Genomic DNA, 18,174 nt, shown 5'->3' on the forward strand with positions numbered 1-18,174 from the left:
TCTGTGCTTTCACTTCCGTGGTCTGGGTTCAATCCCTGGTTGGGGAACTCCCGCAAGCCCCATGGCTTGGCCAAAAAGAAAATAATAATAAATAAATAAATAAAATCTAAGTTTCCTTTAAAAGTTTGTTTCTTGGGAGGTATTATTTAGGCCAAAGATATCATCTCTTGCTATCAAGTCCTAAACTACGCTGATCTCAAATTCCTACCCAAAACCATCCCTAAAGGGTGATTAAACCAGCCATTTGCTATTTTTCTTGCCAGTAGCAAGTAAACAGGTGATAGTGAAAGTACTAATATTTATTTGTTGTTGTTAAAAATAAAACTAAACCATCAAAGTTTATATTTAGGCACTCATTCCAAACCCCACCATCACAAAGCCCAACTCCACTACTTCGTCACTGCCACAATCATCCAAACATACCTCTCAGGCTGCTCCCAGTTCATTTCAACAAGCTTTCACCAGCATCAAAGCTCTATGCGGGGGCTTCCCTGGTGGCACAGTGGTTGAGAGTCCTCCTGCTGATGCAGGGGACGCGGGTTCGTGACCCGGTCCGTGAAGATCCCACATGCCGTGGAGCGGCTGGGCCCGTGAGCCATGGCCACTGAGCCTGCACGTCCAGAGCCTGTGCTCCGCAACAGGAGAGGCCACAACAGTGAGAGGCCCGGGTATCGCAAAAAAAAAAAAAAAAAGCTCTATGCAGGCAAGGGAATGGGAAGGATTAAAGTGGGATTTGTCTGCCTCTTTGCTCCTGCTTTTGGTTATTAGATATGAAATGGAAGATGAAATGTGACTAGGGAATAAAAACAAATGAAAAATCTGAAAATATTAGTCAAATATGAAAATGTCATTGGAGTATTATTTTCCAACTACCTTTCCAGACTTTTCTCTGCATTGAATGCCACTTCAGGTCACTAATCCAGAAGAAGCCAGAGACAGCCCTAACTAACTTGGTTTCTAAACAACAGTCAGTTTTTCCTCTTTGTGCGATATCTAAGGACACCTACCTGCTTAGTTCTAAAAGGGCTGACTGAAGAGTTGGAAAGTGACATTATTTTGAGCCTTTAAGTCTGCTCTATCCCATCCCTTCCCCTGCTTTGAAAAGAAGCTCCATTTCACAAAGGCTAAGGGAAAAAACCCCAAAGCTTCCTAAATCAGTAAGTTTAGAATTCCATTTCCGGTAGCTTTGCTCTAGCCAAACTGCTTCCCAGGGAGTGGCAAACTGTACTTTCCTTCTTCCTCAGCGATGCATTGGCCTACAACCAGAAACATTTCACTTAGCTCTTCAACATGAAAACTTCTGTCTCTCCAGTCCTATAGGCCAACTGCAATGTTCTGGCCAAGAGCTGCCACCAGCACACAGATAGAAGCATAGCACTGGCACCAAGCCTTCAAATAAGGTATCCTATTCACAGCAGGTAAAAACCTGTAGTCAGTAGTACAGTGGTTTTCTTCATACAACCAATGCTGTGTCCAGACTGTAATGAATACCCATGGTAGAATATATAAAAATGACTACTTTTTCCTGGTTACTTACTTTCAATTGCAGAGGAGAAGAAAAGCCCCTCTCTAAATCTCCATAATGAAATATAATCCCATACGGTTAGGACTGGACCAATAACAAATGTAAAAGTGAGTATCATAAATAACAAAAAATAATTAAAACAACTACAGGATATTAAAGAAGCATGATATAGATTCTAAGTGTACGTCAGAAAAGGACAGAAAATGAAGAGTAGCTGAAGGAGGTTACAAAAGGCACTGGGCCTAAGAAAGAGAGATTAGGCTCAAGGATATTTATGTTGGTAGGACGAGAACAGCTCTGTTCTTCAGTTTGCCTATAGGATGGTTTTTGTTTAACTCAAGGATAAGATGTGATGTTAGCATATACAAATGGCTTTATTTCTTCAGTGATCAAGGGAACTTAAAGAGAAGGAATTTGTGGTATTGTGAGGAACAAGAAAGTCAGAACTGGGACTTCCCTAGAGGCAGAGTGCTTAAGAATCCACCTGCCAATGCAGGGGACACGGGTTCGAGCCCTGGTCCGGGAAGATCCCACATGCCGCGGAGCAACTAACCCCGTGTGCCACAACTACTGAGCCTGAGCTCTAGAGCCCGTGAGCCACAACTACTGAGCCCGCCAGCCACAACTACTGAAGCCAGCATGCCTAGAGCCTGTGCTCCACAACAAGAGAAGCCACCGCAATGAGAAGTCCGCGCACCACAATGAAGAGTACCCCCACTCGCCGCAACTAGAGGAAGCCTGCACACAGCAATGGAGACCCAATGCAGCCATAAATAAATAAATAAATAAATTTAAAAAAAGAAAAGAAAGTCAGAACTGAAAAGTAAATGCTACAGAAGAATAATCATTATATTGGGCTGGATTCAATCCATCGACCCGTAAATTTCCACTATAGAGAGACTCTGGACCCCAAGATTTCTTCTGTCATAAAATACTTCTGTACACTAAATAGATAACATAACCAAATCAACTTTATGTGACTGGCAAAAAAAAAAAAAGAAAGAAAAAGAAAAAAACAAAGAACAATGTGAATGGTTTGGGCCTAGCAGTTATTCCATCCATTGAGTATACACTCTGGAGGGAGCCAGAGATGGGAGACTTGAACTGGCTGTTCACTTATCTGGTTTCCATTGCAATGTGTCTCCTCATAGTGTAAGCATTGTGCCAGGGTTAGGGTAATTCTAGTGCTTACAAATACATATTTTTCATCAATACAGTCCTCAAACACAAGCCAGCTTTTACATGAGACCGCAACTGAAGAAATAATGGTTTGTTTCAATGCTAAAGAAAAAATTGTTCATGTTGAATTTATGAAGCCAGTATGGCAATCTCCAACATATGTATAAGCAAAATGAAAAATGCTTTATGGCATATTTTATCTAAAACAGACACTCTACCAGATGTTTAGGAATCTGCATACTGATAGAATTAAGATCTAGTCTAATATGGTGTATATAAATGTGTAGTCACTTTGTATGATGACTTCTTCCCCACATTTGCCAATTTTTTCTCCTCCTTTGCAATGGTATATGCATACTCAAAAACCTAAAAAGATCCATGTAAGTATAGATTACTGTAAATTTTGACAGCATAGATAATACAATTATCAGTACTAAAAACCATGTTTTAAATTTTATTATATGGGGACTTCACTGGCGGTCCAGTGGTTAAGACTCCGTGCTTCCACTGCAGGGGGCTCAGGTTCGATCCCTGGTCAGGGAACTAAGATCCCACATGCCGTGCAGTGCAGCCGAATTAAAAAAAAAAATTATTATATGAAAATTTTAGGTTATGTGATTATAATTTTGCCCCAAACATGACATTCCATAATGATTTTAACAATAAGTTTGCAGCATATTCAAGTATGTGTTCATCTCTGATAACAATTAGCATTCTAACTATAATGAGACTTAAAATCCCAGTAGGGAAATACTTTATACTCAAAAACATTTAATTTTCTTCCTGACTTCAAAGAAATAGTATGTGTTTACAAAAAGAAAGCAAAGAAAGACAGTGAACCTCTACTACTTTTGTGAAGTGATGCTGTCTCTTCTTAAAACAGCATGTTTAATTTGAATATGTCCAGAAGAAGGCTCAGGAACAGGTCTTTATTGGATAGCTGCATTATTTTATATTGGAGTGTCATGGATTTCTGGAAAATTAAGACCACCTATTGTCCAACATAAGCACAGAAATACATTAACAAATCAAAGAGAAAAGAAGCTGCTTTTGGATTAGCAATAAATCTAGATTATCTAAACCTGTCTTCTGCTCCCCTCCAATTTAAATAGAAAAAAATGACAAGTTGCCTATATATGGCAAAACGTATCTAGTCATAGGAATTTTGTTCAAATTTGCTTTAAAAAATCTGAAACAATAATTTTAAAATGAATCAGTAACACTGATATGGATGCTCTACTTTTTTTTGTTTGTTTGTTTGTTTTGTTTTTGTGATACGCAGGCCTATCAATGTTGTGGCCTCTCCCGTTGCGGAGCGCAGGCTCCGGACACGCAGGCTCAGCGGCCATGGCTCACGGGCCCAGCCGCTCCGCGGCATGTGGGATCTTCCCGGACAGGGGCACGAACCCGTGTCCCCTGCATCGGCAGGTGGACTCTCAACCACTGCGCCACCAGAGAAGCCCTGGATGCTCTACCTTAAAGGCTATAACTATCAAAAATTTATTAATTAGTTCTCCTAATTAAGGGGATAATGAGAAGTCAGATTCATTATGTCTATACCTAAATGACCCCAACACAATGAGCAATGAAAAAGGAAAGCTGGCGGAAGATCTTGACCATGCTGTAAAACACCTGAGGATCACATGATATCTAACGTGCAGTGCACAGCTCCATCTGCAAATGGCAAAAAGCAAGAACTTTAAATGTTCCCTAGCTGAGTGAGTAACAGGGATTTCCAGAGGCTGTATAGTGAAATCAAAGTCCTTTCCGCAACAACAGTGGTTTTTAACCAAGAGGCACACGAAAAGTACCTGCTGAAGTTTTAAAAAAAATATGTACATGCTTGGGGTCCCCAACCCTGTAGATTTTACTTCAGTAGGGCACTTTTACTTTGTAGAAGCTCCAGAAGGGATTCTGACATGCACCTCCACTTGAGAAGCCTCAGCGCCAAGAGACTCTTCATCCAGAATTTCTCTAACCTCATGCTACTTTGGTTGGTATATGATGAATATGTACACCTCCTTTCTACAATACTCTCTGTACCAGTCAGTGCAGAGTTAAGTATTTAACTTCTAAAGAAACATATCAAATAGGAAATGTCAAGTCTGAGCTGAGTGGGCTGGAGTACCAGTTTACAAAAAATTTTTTACAGTAAAGAGAACCCATTATTAAACAAAAACAGAGGCCAAGGGAATACAAAGAGATGGCCAACAGGTACACAAAAAGATGCTCAATATCACTAATCATCAGAGAAATGCCAATCAAAACCACAATGAGATAGTACCTCACACCTGTTAAAACGGCTATTAAAAAGACAAGAAATAACATGTGTTGGCAAGGTTGTGGAGAAAAGGGAGCCCTTGTGCACTGTTGGTGGGAATGTAAATTGTGCAGCCACTATAGAAAACAGTTTGGAGGTTCCTCAAAAAATTTAAAATAGAACTACCATATGATCTAGCAATTCCATTCCTGGGTATTTATCTGAAGAAAACAAAAATACTGATTTGAAAAGACATATTAAAAAAAAACCACATATGCACCCCCAAGTTCACTGCAGTATTATTTACAATAGCCAAGACATGGAAAGAACCTCAATGTCCTTCAATGGATAAATGGGTAAAGAAAACGTGGGGTGTGCATGTGTATATATATATATACACATATACACAATGCAATATTATTTGACCATAAAAAGAATGAAATCTTGCCATTTGTGACTGCATGAATGGGCATTATGCTAAGTGAAATAATTCAGACAGAAAAAGATAAATACCGTATGATTCCACTTATCTGTGGAATCTAAAAACAAGTAAACAAAATCCTGAGGACATGGACATAGAGAACAGATTGGTGGCTGCCTGAGGTAGGGGGTGGGGGGTGGGCGAAATGGGTGAAGGAGGTCAAAAGGTACATTTCCAGTTACAAAATGAGTAAGCCATGGGGATATCACATAAAGCATAGTGACTATACTTAATAATACTGTATTGCATATTTGAAAGTAGCTAGGAAAGTAAATCTTGAAAATTCTCATCACAAGCAAAAAAAATTTTTTTTGTAACAATGAGGATGTTAACTGGACTTACTGAAATGATCATTTAGCAACATATACAAATATTATATCATTACATTGTGCACCCAAAACTAATATAATGTTATGTCAATTATACCTCAATCAAAAAAAAAAAGGCCAAGAACGGATTTAATGTAAAGGTTTGGCTCATTTAAACCAAGCTAGTATTTGCCACTAAGGCTGGAACCCAGTGGTCTCAAATTTGAAAATACTCAATTAGTGTATTTTTCACAGGCACACAGTCGAATTGTACTCTCCCAGTGGACAATATTTCAAGTTGAAAACTGACCACCTCCTAAAAATCTAAGAACTGCCTTTTTATTTCCTGCAGCTAGTGACAAATTCACAAAAAGAAGCATCTCAATCCTTATTCTTCTCTTGACCGTTTAGACTACCTGTAGTTCTAATCCTTTCAAAAGGCTAAAGTCTGCACTCTTCAAAGATTAACAGAAGGAAAAAAAAACTTTCCGAACTAAAACAATCATGTTGTGCTCGCTTCGGCAGCACATTTACTAAAACAATCATGTTATAGCCATTTCAATGCTTAGAAAAATAATTCAGGGGCTTCCCTGGTGGCGCAGTGGTTGAGAGTCCGCCTGCCGATGCAGGGGACACGTGCCCCGGTCCGGGAAGATCCCACATGCCGCGGAGCGGCTAGGCCCGTGAGCCATGGCCGCTGAGCCTGCGTGTCCGGAGCCTGTGCTCCGCAACGGGAGAGGCCGCAACAGTGAGAGGCCCACGTACCACACACACAAAAAAAAGTTAAATATCCCTTTTGCTTTCAAAGTCCCAAACCCTTAGGATTGCTTCCAATTTTAGGTTCCTGTCAGTTTGCCCATAAAGAGAAAAGATATATCTGAACATCACTCAGGAAATAAAAAAAAAAAAAAATCATACCTACTGTCCAGAGTTACTTTTTACCCCTTCAAGTTTTTGGTGAATTTGATCTTCACTATTAAGAGGACAATGTGCTCTACAACAGTGGATCTCAAACTTTAGTGTGTATCATGATCAATGGGAGAGTTAACGGTAAAACATAAATTGCTGGGCCTTAAGCCTAGAGTTTCTGACTTGGGGGCCTGGGATGGGGCCTGATACTTGAATTTCTAACAAGTTCCCAGATGCTATGCTGATGTTGCTGGTATAGGGATAACAGCTTTATAAGAAGGTAAAAGGAAGTAATTCTCTCTCACCTTAGCTGTCACCTTTCTCATGTAAAAACACTTCTCTACGGAGCACTTCCAACAACAGAGACACTTAGGATTTAAAAACATCTCCAGGTTCTGAAAGCTAAAAGACTTCTTTTTTCCCCACTTCACAAGGGCTCCAATGTCACAAATGACATTAAAGCAGTGGAAATCCAGAAAAAGGAAAATTAAGGTCAGAATGATTGTAAACTCTGCTCAAGAACCTTACCAGGCACATATTACTTCTTCAGTCTGAAAAGTGTTTCCTTTGGGTCTCCTAAGGCAAGAGAAATGCCCAAAGGAAGAAAGAAGTAGCTTGTTTCATAACACTAAAAACACAAGGACAGGCTCTGAAAACAAGAGAATCTTGCTCCATAAGTAAAAAATCACAAAATGCTATGAATCCCTATCTTTCCTTTGTCATACTATTCTCCATCTCAAAAGAGCTATTCCTCTTACTGAAGACTGACCCAAACTCTATACTTTCTTAGGAAGCTTAAATATTGACTATGCCAATGTCACCTAGGATGAACAACTTCAGAGAATAGGATTTGTTAAAAATGTCTCCTCAGCCAGCCTGGGAAGCTTCTTACTCGGGTGGGTGGTCTCAACCGTGACTAAACTGTACCTAGAGAAATATACTTTAAAATATTAATATGGCCTAGCACTTTCCTGATGGTAATCCTTCCAGGCCCACCCCAATGGCACAACTGGGAAATTAAATGAAGAGAAAAGCAATCTCCTCTCTGCTCTCTACTTTCAGATGCTCCTCCTCTACAGCTTTGCCACGCACAGACTCATTTCTATACATATACACTGAGATAGAACATTCGCACACACACAAATAACTCTCGGCAGGAACCAAAAATCAAAGCCTAACCCCAACGTTTTTAAGTGAGCAAGTCCAATTTCCTTCTTTGTAGCCCTTGACACATGCTGGCTGGGAGCCGTCTGGATTTTTTTCTGCCTTGTTCCTGCACCAGAAGGCTCTGCACTGCAGGTCAGGGGATGATAAGGAAATGAACAGTGTAATTTCCAAGGCCTCTGAACACAGCCCTGTCAGCAGCTCTGGAGGCGGGTTACTCAAGCATGGCCTGAAGAGTGAAAACCACAGAGAGGAGGGCTCAGACAGCCAGCAGTGGCAAGATCTCAGCTGTGCATGTTACTGCCATCTCCAGCCTGAAAGCCCAAGCCCTGCTGCCTCCCTGGATGAGCTCTGTTGGTAAAAGCTCTTATACACAAATGGCAAAAATACAAGTTCACGCTGGGGGAGGAAGATTAAGGACTAGGACTTAGATTTTCCATGTACTCTTGTGCAGAAACAGAAACATTTAGTGCTCTTCCAGCATACATGAAATTGCACCTGCTGGCAAACCCACAGTAATATCTATCCAACATACTCAACCCCATACCAGGGATATGGCCAAAAAGGAAACTCAATTCATATGAAATCTGAAATTCAACAGGCCACTTCAATATCCTTTGAAGCCAATTTCTGGTTTCTACCTCATCAAACCCCACTATAAATATCAGGGCCTTTAGAACACATTACCAGCATTCAAGCTTCCCAATCCAGGTTTGGAACTTCTCCTGAGAACAGTGCTGCACGTCTTAGCCAACATGCTTATCTATTCATACTGGGCTTCCGGTATAGGTGGTATGTTGTTATATTTCAACCCATTATTGCCTACAGCAAACTGAGACATATTTCAACTCAAATCATGTTATTCTTCTTTTGTAATATTTACTAAATGCTCCGTATGTGCCAAACACCGTTCTAAGTGTTTTATATGAATTAACTAATTGAATTTCACAAAAATCCTATTAAGGAACTATTGTTTCTTCATTTTGCAGATGAGAAAACTGAGGTAGCTCAGTTAAGTAATTTGTTCAATATCACTCAGTTAATAAGTGTCAAAGCTGGGATACAAACCCCGGTAGTTTGGCTCCAGACTTTATACTCTTAATCACTAAGTTATGCATAAGAGCTCATGTGCAGTTTAAGTTTACAAGACTGGTGTTTTAGGTTGGAAGTGGCTCCCAATGCCCAACTTATGAAGTGTCCACCGTTAATGATGGTTAAAGAAAGTTCACAAACATTAAAGTATATAGCAATTATCTGGAGAGTCTTCTGGAAGTACAGATTTCTGGGCCCCTACCCCTAAAACTTATTTAGCAAATCTGGGGTAAGGTCTAAGACTCTGCATTTCTGACATTCAGATGATATGATGCACGTGGTTTTATGGACCACAATTTCAGGAACTCTGCTCTAGATGGTAAACTGTAAGCAAAGAGCAGCAACCATCTCTGTTCTGTTCACCAGTGTACACCCAGTACTAAGCACAATACCCGGAATGTAAAATGCACTCAGTTAATATACAGAATGAATGAAAGATGACAATGGTATCTAACAGTATCATCTCCTTACAAAACAGTTAATATCCACAATACATTTACGGTCTGCCTGTTAGTGATATATCCAAGAAGCACAAGGGCAGGGTTTGTTTTTTTTTTCATATCTGCAATTGCCAAATAAAGTGGGAACTGGCAATGCCTCAATGATTACAATGAAAATTTGACTGAATGCAATACTCCAGAACACACACACTCTCTCAAGAAGTCAAACTCAAAGTAGCAGTTTAAAAAGTAACTTTCTGTCTGTATGTATAACAGGGGAGGTTCAGCACCAGCTATAAATGGTTGTTCTTTGTAAACATCATCACCTTACCAAAGAAAGTGAAACTCAAAGATCCTTTGTTTACTGAGTGCCTACAATATTAAAATCGGTATAGAAAACAAATGAAAGCAGTCTTAAGAGCACCTAGGCATTTACATCCAATGTTTCTGAGGTAGTCTTTAAGTGGGAAAATAGAATCCTTCATAACAATGAAGGATTTGTTAAGAATCCCAGAGTAACAATATGCCAGAAGAACTTGGTAAACAAAAACCTGGCTTTGCCACTGACTACCTGTGAGAGTCTAGGTAAGTCACATGACCTCCCTGGTCTCAGTTCCCTCTTCTATAAAGTGAGGAGATTGGACAAGATAATCTTTCTCAGGGCCCTCCTTGAATTACAACACCCGGATGGAAAACAGAGCTGCTGAAGAAAAAATAAATTAAGCTCAGACTTCGTTGTAGTTAGAGAATGCATCTCTGTCCCACATAAATATCAACTTCTTTTAATTTTTTCCACGAAGGAAAATGCTTGAGGGCATTTGGCTTCAGGAAGCAAGGCTAACTGCTATTTCATCACTAGCTGAGAAAGAACAGCTTGTGAAGGAGGAAGGTGTTAAGAGAGAAAGCCCTGGATCAGAAGGAATAAAAGAGACCTGACCTTGGTTGAGCAATGAGGGATTGCAACACGAGAGAAATGAGATGGAAGGCATAAACTAGGGCAAGAAAACAAAATCAAGGGCAAAGGAAGATGCTCTTAGAACACAGGATATGATAGCAAACATGATCGGAAGGGAAAAGAGCAAAGAGCACACTTTAGTTTTGTCTCCTAAACTAATGGGGGAAGTGGTAAATATGTGTATGCAGCATTCTGAGAGCAGCAGAAGCTGAGACACAAACATGGGGAAAGCACAGTGCAGTGTTTCTACCTTCCAAGATCAAAAGCAGCAGCTGAAGAGACAAGGAGAGTTTCTGGCTGCAAACTTCTAGATCCTTTAGCCACTAGAGCTTTACTTTATACGATCTGGAAAAAAAAGGAGTCTCACCTTAAACTCCTGGTTTAAGCCCCAACTCAGAGTCAACACAGATAGATCACTGCCTTCTGTGGTTTGTAAATTCTTTTTTCTTGCCTGTCAGAGTGGTAATGTGAGCACTAAGCTGGGGACATTCAGACAGGCACTCTCCCTCATCCTACCTCCCCTTCCATCCCTAACTCAACAACCTATCAATCGAACCAAAGACAAGGAACAGACAGGAGCTGGAAGGCTCTGTCTTGTTTATTCCTCAACATTCCCTCCCCCATCTCTTCAGCTGGCAGAAGTATGAGGCAAGAGTGTTCAATGACAATTCAGGGCAGCAGTAGTTGCTAAGACTCTCTAGGTCTCTCCTAGAACTCTGGGAAACAGCACAGTGAAGCCTGCCAGAGAGAGGTGTGGTGGAGCAAAAGTGGGATCCCATGAAGGGAAATCCACATTCTTGGCTGACTGAAATTCGCTCAGCCATAGACTGAGATACCCACCTTGATGAGAGAGGAGGTCCTGAGGTAGAGAATTAGAATATTCAAATCTCCTTCATTAGCTAGTTGGAGACATGTGACAATTCTGTCCTACACCACAAACTCCACTTGTCTTCTCTCTCGTTTCCAAGGGGTTACAGGAGTGGGTATGGGTAAGGAGACTCCAGCTAAGACACTTTCCAAATTTTATGAGTTTTCCCTCTTCATGACAGCTTCCAGCTCAGAGTATGTAATTCCTAGATTATATCAAAACATCTGTTTTGTTGTTTTGGTTCTGTTGGTTGTCCCCCACATGGAAGAAACATTCCAAACCAGTTAAGCCATAGGCAAGCCCATATCTCAGAGACAAAAATCTTAAGGAAGTTTTTAAAGACTTAGCTTATGAGTTATAGTATTAATCATCAAACACCGACTCAAACACCTCTTATGCCCAGCACCCTGGGATCCTTGTTTCTCAAAAGCTGCTCCACTCCGAGATTCCTAGCCTGCGTTCCCTTTTGCATCTTTCCCTCCTCCCATTCCAGAAACGCTGTCTCTCTGCACAGTGTTTTCATCTCCTAGCAACTTCCAAATATTTATTTACATAATTATTTATTTCAATGGCCAAATGCTTTAGAATGGCACCCCACAGAACCAGACTGTTCAAGAGGGTTGAGGGAACAGGGAAAAGAAATGAGAAAGCAGGTTCTTGATTAGAGTGACATCAAACTGCACAGCAAATTTCCTCTTCTAAGAGTACTTCTCAGCAATTTTACCTTTCCTCCAAAAACAGAAGCACAGTCTCTTTCCCTTTTCTCTCCCATTCCACTGCCCCAATCTCAGTCTTTTGGGGTGACAAGGCATATAACACAGCTATATTATTAAGAAGCAAACCTCCCTGGCACCAAGGTGTATTCTTAGCTGAATATACTGCATCTTTCAGCCCAATTATAATCTGAAGGGCAGCCACCCAACCAGTCCCTGAACCTGTAAGAAAAAGGGTTCCATTGCTTCTCTGTTGGAGACTCTCAAGGACATTTAGACTTAAATCCAATATGAAGATAAGCATCATTAATCCTTTCATCCACAGACCACTACTGGGCTTAGAAGATTGCAACATGAGTCAAGAGTTCTAAACAGAAAGGAAACTGAAGGCCACCCTCAGAAGTGGCCACTTTTCAGCACAGGAAGAACAAAGATTATGAACACGGATATACGGCAAGAGTTTACTGGAGCCAGATGTAGGGAATAGTCTAATGGGCCTGGAATAGAAGCAAGAACTCCTGGTACTCCTAAGCCTCTTTAAAACAGTATTATCCATCTGCACCCCAGAGAAAATGGTAAATCACAGCCAGCACAGGATGCACCATGCCAGTAACCAGCTGGAACTTGACTCTGCTGAGGTGGACTGTAGCATCTGCCACCTAAACATAGGCAGACTCTCTGGCAGCTGCCACTGGTAAAAGGGAATAAACCATTGTGTTATAGTGGAAGAAAATTCACAGCCCTGTTACCAGGGAAGCCCAGATGTTGCTGAGAGTCACAGATGTGCCAGAGGCAAGGACCAAAACACCTACAGCAAAGAAAGCGTAACCTAGCACTGAGAGGACACCACCACCCAAACATACACATCCTGCCTCTATTAACACTTACATATGGAAAGAGGTATTCCCTGCTGCAGCTGATGCAATTACAGAGAAATCAATTTATACTGCATCTGCTGGGATCAGTTGAAAGCATAGGGTGAGCAGAACACAGAGCGGAAAATCAAGAGCCAGTGAACAGCACATTACCAGGCCAGCCGCTTTGCAGGAAATTGTAAGCTGCAGAAGTTTAAGGCAGCCTGAGCTGACCCTAGATTCACACCCACTCTGGTCTAGGCCTGCAAACTCCATTTACTGAGACATGAACTAATATCATCTTCCCAAAGGAGGAGAACCCCTTGTGGGGCTGCAGGCACCTGTCCTTCCAAGTCAAGCAGAAGGCAAGGTATCATTACACCATTTGGCAGCTATTAAACCACCAGGAAACCTTGATTCCCAATAGTTGAGGGAGATACCCAGCCAAGAACTATACTTTAGTGGCCAAAGAATCTCTTTCAAGGCCAAACTTTCAGAGCCACTACGCTAATCCATAAGACCTGATTAAGTACCTCAGTACCTCCTGCTCCACTGTTTACCTGCCCCAAACTGTGACCTTTTGCTCTTTGGCAGTCACCAACAGAACACTTGGTAGATATCATGTAATGAAAGTTACTTAACCCTTTTCTCTTCCAGAGACCCAGCAGCACCATTTATCCCATTAAAAACAGCATTCAATTGAAAGCCTATTAAGCTTATCAACTTGTTAAGTTTACCAATGACTCTAAGGATGAAATGTCAATCAAGCTGGGAACCATATAAAGGTTGATGCCAGCCTCTAGTAACAAGTATCTGAGGTGGGACAAGGACAAGGCTGGAGGTTCTTGACTTACGGAAAATTCATTCTACCAGGCAGCTACCCCCAACAACAGACACTCTTCTCCAAAATGTCCAGGCCTGCTGTTAATGAATCTGTAGGGAATCCCCTAATTTGGAACAAAACCACGTTATCATTACCAGCTGCTCTGACCTTGTAATTGGTCATTACCCACAAACTAATGAGGCTCCCACAGAGTGCACATAGCATTTGGCGGTTAGTCCAGGGCAGTTCTGACTGGCAGTGGGCAGCCAGATCTGGCCACCTCTTACCTTTTCAGACTTGACTTTCTTTAGCGGGCGACACTCATTCTCCCCTTCCTCTGGCTCCGGTTTAGCTCCCAAAGGGTTGAGCGCTGCCCCAGGCTCAATAGCTATACTCCCAAGTGGCTCCACAGCTCCTGGATCCACCCCTGTGCTTCCATCATACTGACCACCACGTCCTCCCAAGGGAACTGGCTGGAGGACCCCAGGATCCTTTTCTGAACAAGTCCCCACTCCTTCGCTTCTCTCCTTCTTGCTCTTAGATGAGCTGTTCTCCTTCTCCTTTTTGGAGCCGGCTACACTGCGGGATGCCTTAGCCGCCTTCTCTGAGCCCTTGGGAGCAATAGCAGCAACCAGGCTTCCTGCATTGGCACCATCTCCTGAGCGTCCCTGCACCTCTTTCTTGCTAGCTGCCCCCTCACTTGGAGTGAACAGGGACGTCCCTGGAGTGGGTTTGCTAGTGTCTTTGCCACTCTTATTCCTTTTAGATTTTGATTTGCCTTCCTTCCCTTGAGGACCTGGCACTGGGGTCACAAACTTGATGTTGTCTGGTAGTGTAGCCACAGCATTGGGAGCTGGTATCCCCACCTCCTTTGAGCCTGACATTTCCAGTTTCTGCTGGTCCTTTTCCAGATCGGCGTCCAGGTCAATGATGAGATTCCCTACTCCAATGTCCCATTCATCCCCACTGTCGTATGTCTCAACCGGGTTTGCATCCACTCCTTTCCCTCCGGAGGCTCCACTGCTCAAGGACATCTTAGAGTCAACGTCCCACCTCAAGATTCAAGGCTCTTCCTTGCCCCCAGCTTTCCTATTTTCAGCTTCAGCTATGTTCTCAGACCTGCCACATTGGTCAGTATATGCCCAGTGGACAACATCATTGCTGGAAAAAGAAAATTTAAAGAGCTGTTAAAGGAAACAATACAGGTAAAGAGGCTGAAATAAACTCCCACAAAAAACAGACCCTTCCTAGGTGGCTATCACACCACAATAGACAAGACAAACAGGTTCAGTTGTATTTCTAACCAAGTCACATTGGACCAAGGGAAAAGCTAATTCCCACTCCATCTCCACAGGGGAGAGTACAGTATTTGCAATTGCCCGGAAATTCGGCGGTCTTAACTAGGAATCCTCCAGAGTTAGTTTCCCATTCCCAAGAGACTTATTTCTACTACCACTGCCAGGCAGCAATACTCCCTCAATCAATACAGGCCCTGGCACATCCTCTAGCACAACTTTACTCATACCTCTTTTCTCCTTGCTTCTTCTTGAACTATCAGAGATTCAGAACATAGTCTAGCAAAGGCTAAATCCCTCTACTAACAGGGCCTATCCCTGCTAAAAATAATATAGATTCCTTGTCATTCTACTGCTGGGGGTGGTGGTGTCTAATTGTGGGTAAGTAAAAGAGAAAAGCAAACAGAACTGGGGAAAAATACAATATCAAGATAGGGGCAAAACCTGCAATTAGAGGAGACAATCCTCAGAGAGGACTTAACCAATCAGCTTCAGTTCAGTTAAGCCAGCCTTATTAAACTCCAGGTTTCAAATTATGTCTAAATAGCAGAATTCAATGTAGTCTTTCTCACTACCCACTAAAATACCCAGGAAGAGACACACACACACACACACACAGAAAAAATATTACCCTATCAATAACTGAACAGTACTAAAAAACCTCATGTTAGAATGTGGGAGAAGTCTCTACATTCTAATACTATAAGACTGATAGCACTATACTGATAAATACCAGGGCCTCACCACATGGAACAGAGACAGCTAAAAAAGGGGGTGGCATGGGGTGGGTGGTAAAAAAGGCAATTTATACCTCTCTTTGGGAGTGTACCATCTAGAAAACCTGGCAGCCAACATACACCATCCAGCTATTACTTTATTTTGTTTTTATTTTTTGCTGTACGCGGGCCTCTCACTGTTGCGGCCTCTCCCTTTGTGGAGCACAGGCTCCGGATGCGCAGGCTCAGCGGCCATGGCTCACGGGCCCAGCCGCTCCGCGGCATGTGGGATCTTCCCGGACCGGGGCACGAACCCGCATCCCCTGCATCGGCAGGCGGACTCTCAACCACTGTGCCACCAGGGAAGCCCCCAGCTATTACTTTATGATGAAACCAAAGATTTCTGTTCTTGCTCACTCCCGTTTACCATCTTTCTATATGCATATAGAAAATAACTCTCATAAGATGACAGAGCAGAAAGGGTAAAACAGAGGTGGCACAATGAATCCTACAAAGTAAATATCTAACAGGTAAATGCCATAGATATCTCTTAACAGAGATAAGACACATTGTACTTTTCCACCTGCTCTCTCAAGGCAGTGTCAAAGAACCAGGGTGCAGTTCAAGAGAAGATGTCACCTAGGAGAGCAGAGCTTATACCAAGTGAATGCTTGATAGCAACTGGGATGTAAGAGAGAAATTCAGTGCATTAATAATGGCAGCACATTAACCTGCCATTTAGCCATAGATCTGAGAAGAAAATACATCCTTTACCCAAGTAGAGAGCTTAGTGCTAACAACCAACCATTGCTGACGTTGAGTCCACATAGATCTTACTTCATAAAACGATGAGCAAAAACTGTGTGTGGGGGAAAACATGACATAAGAACTATGGGGCACCCCCGGTGGCACAGAGGTTAAGAATCCACCTGTCAACGCAGGGGACATGGGTTCGAGCACTGGTCCGGGAAGATCCCACATGCCGCGGAGCAACTAAGCCCATACGTCACAACTACTAAGCCTGTGCTCTAGAACCTGCGAGCCACAACTACTGAGCCCGTGTGCAACAGCTACTGAAGACTGTGCACCTAGAGCCCGTGCTTGGCAACAAGAGAAGCCACCGCAATGAGAAGCCCACGCACTGCAATGAGGAGTAGCCCCTGCTCACCACAACTAGAGAAAGCCCGCACGCAGCAACAAAGACCCAATGCAGCCATAAATACATAAATTTAAAAAAAAAAGAACTATGAAAAAATGCCACCCACAAGGTAAAGGCAACATAATCTCTGAAAAAATTAAAGAAATGATACCTCTGATAATGATCTAGAATTCTGAAGAAATTTTTAGTAAAATGTTTGGAATTCTCTATACTATACACTAATTCATTCAAAAAAACGTGTATTAATTGCCTACTAAGTACCAGGCACTAAACTAGGTGCTGGGAATACAGCAGCAAGTGAGAGTGTATAAGGCAGTGGAACATGATACTGAAAATAATTCTATTATGAGGGACAAAGGCATTTCTAGAAATGGGAATGCCAACTGAATCTGCACTACAAAGGATTATTAAAGCATAGTTCTTCCCAACATCATCATTTGTCACCTCTGCAATCTCTGCAATTGTGGTGAGGCTTAGAGCATAACCCACATTCATCTAACACTTACCCACTTTCCTCTTGAGCTGCACTATCATCAGTATGTAATGTAACCATTAGGGCAATCCCATGTTTGTTTATTCAATAAAACTTTCAAAAGACCTTCCTCCAAAAAACAAATAAACAAAAACCCTTCCTCTAGAAAATAGGATGCTAATGGAAGAGAGACTCTGGAAAGGTATATAAAGGCAAGAATATAAAGTACATAAAAGTGTTTGTGCTCACTGAGAGCTCCTGACAGTTCTGCACTGGCTGACCTGTCGTATGGAGCAGGATAAACAAAATATGACAGTAAAGAAGACATAGCATTAAGAAGATACTAGGCTGAAATGGAAAAATATGAACTTAGACAAAAGAATCTGATTTTATTTTTTAAAAAAGGAAGATGCAAGGAAATGAAAAATGCAATTAAAATTCATACAGAAATCAAAAAAGCACAGAACTAAAACTGTGGAAAATGAATCTGTAAATTACAAGAAAACCTGAGATACTGTTCCAGAAGGCAAAGGCAAAGGACAGCAAAAAGAAAACAATGAGGGAAATTGAAAGACAGAGAAAGTATTTAATAATACTCAAAGCAAAACTGAAGAGACTAGAACAAACGGGAAAAAAGCAACCCATCAAGGCATAATATATGAATAACATCTTGAGCTGAAAAAGATCTTGAAAAAGTTCACTACCTTTTCAGCAAAATCAATTTAAAAAAAGCCAAACTTGCAGACATCCTAACAAAATATTTGAATTACAAAGGACAAAACTTAGGCCAACCTCAGACTGCTCTGCAATATTAAATGTTAAAAGAGAATGAAAAATCTACAAAGAATTTTGAAGAGAAAAGGTTATTTTTCAAGAGTCTTTCACTGAGTCAAGTTGTTTGTCACGTGTAAAAACAACAGATTTTCAGTTATGTAAGAACATATATATATCCACCTTGTTA

At 41.6% G+C, this 18,174-nt stretch overlaps 1 protein-coding gene across 10 annotated transcripts in view; it reads right to left on the bottom strand.

Annotated features, from left to right (window-relative positions):
• ZNF609 (zinc finger protein 609) overlaps positions 1-18,174 on the bottom strand; it is a 237,744-nt gene that overhangs the window by 191,069 nt on the left and 28,501 nt on the right. For 8 of the 10 annotated variants that reach the window (XM_033437130.2, XM_033437128.2, XM_033437132.2 and 5 more), the window contains one exon: positions 13,859-14,732. The exons of the other annotated variants lie outside the window; for them this stretch is intronic. In XM_033437130.2, coding sequence (XP_033293021.1) covers positions 13,859-14,605 — 747 coding nt within the window. In that variant the 5' untranslated portion in view covers positions 14,606-14,732. The remainder of the gene's footprint in view (positions 1-13,858; positions 14,733-18,174) is intronic. 10 annotated transcript variants of the gene reach the window in all.

Source organism: Orcinus orca, chromosome 2 (genome assembly GCF_937001465.1).
Source record: "Orcinus orca chromosome 2, mOrcOrc1.1, whole genome shotgun sequence".
Classification (NCBI taxonomy): domain Eukaryota; kingdom Metazoa; phylum Chordata; class Mammalia; order Artiodactyla; family Delphinidae; genus Orcinus; species Orcinus orca.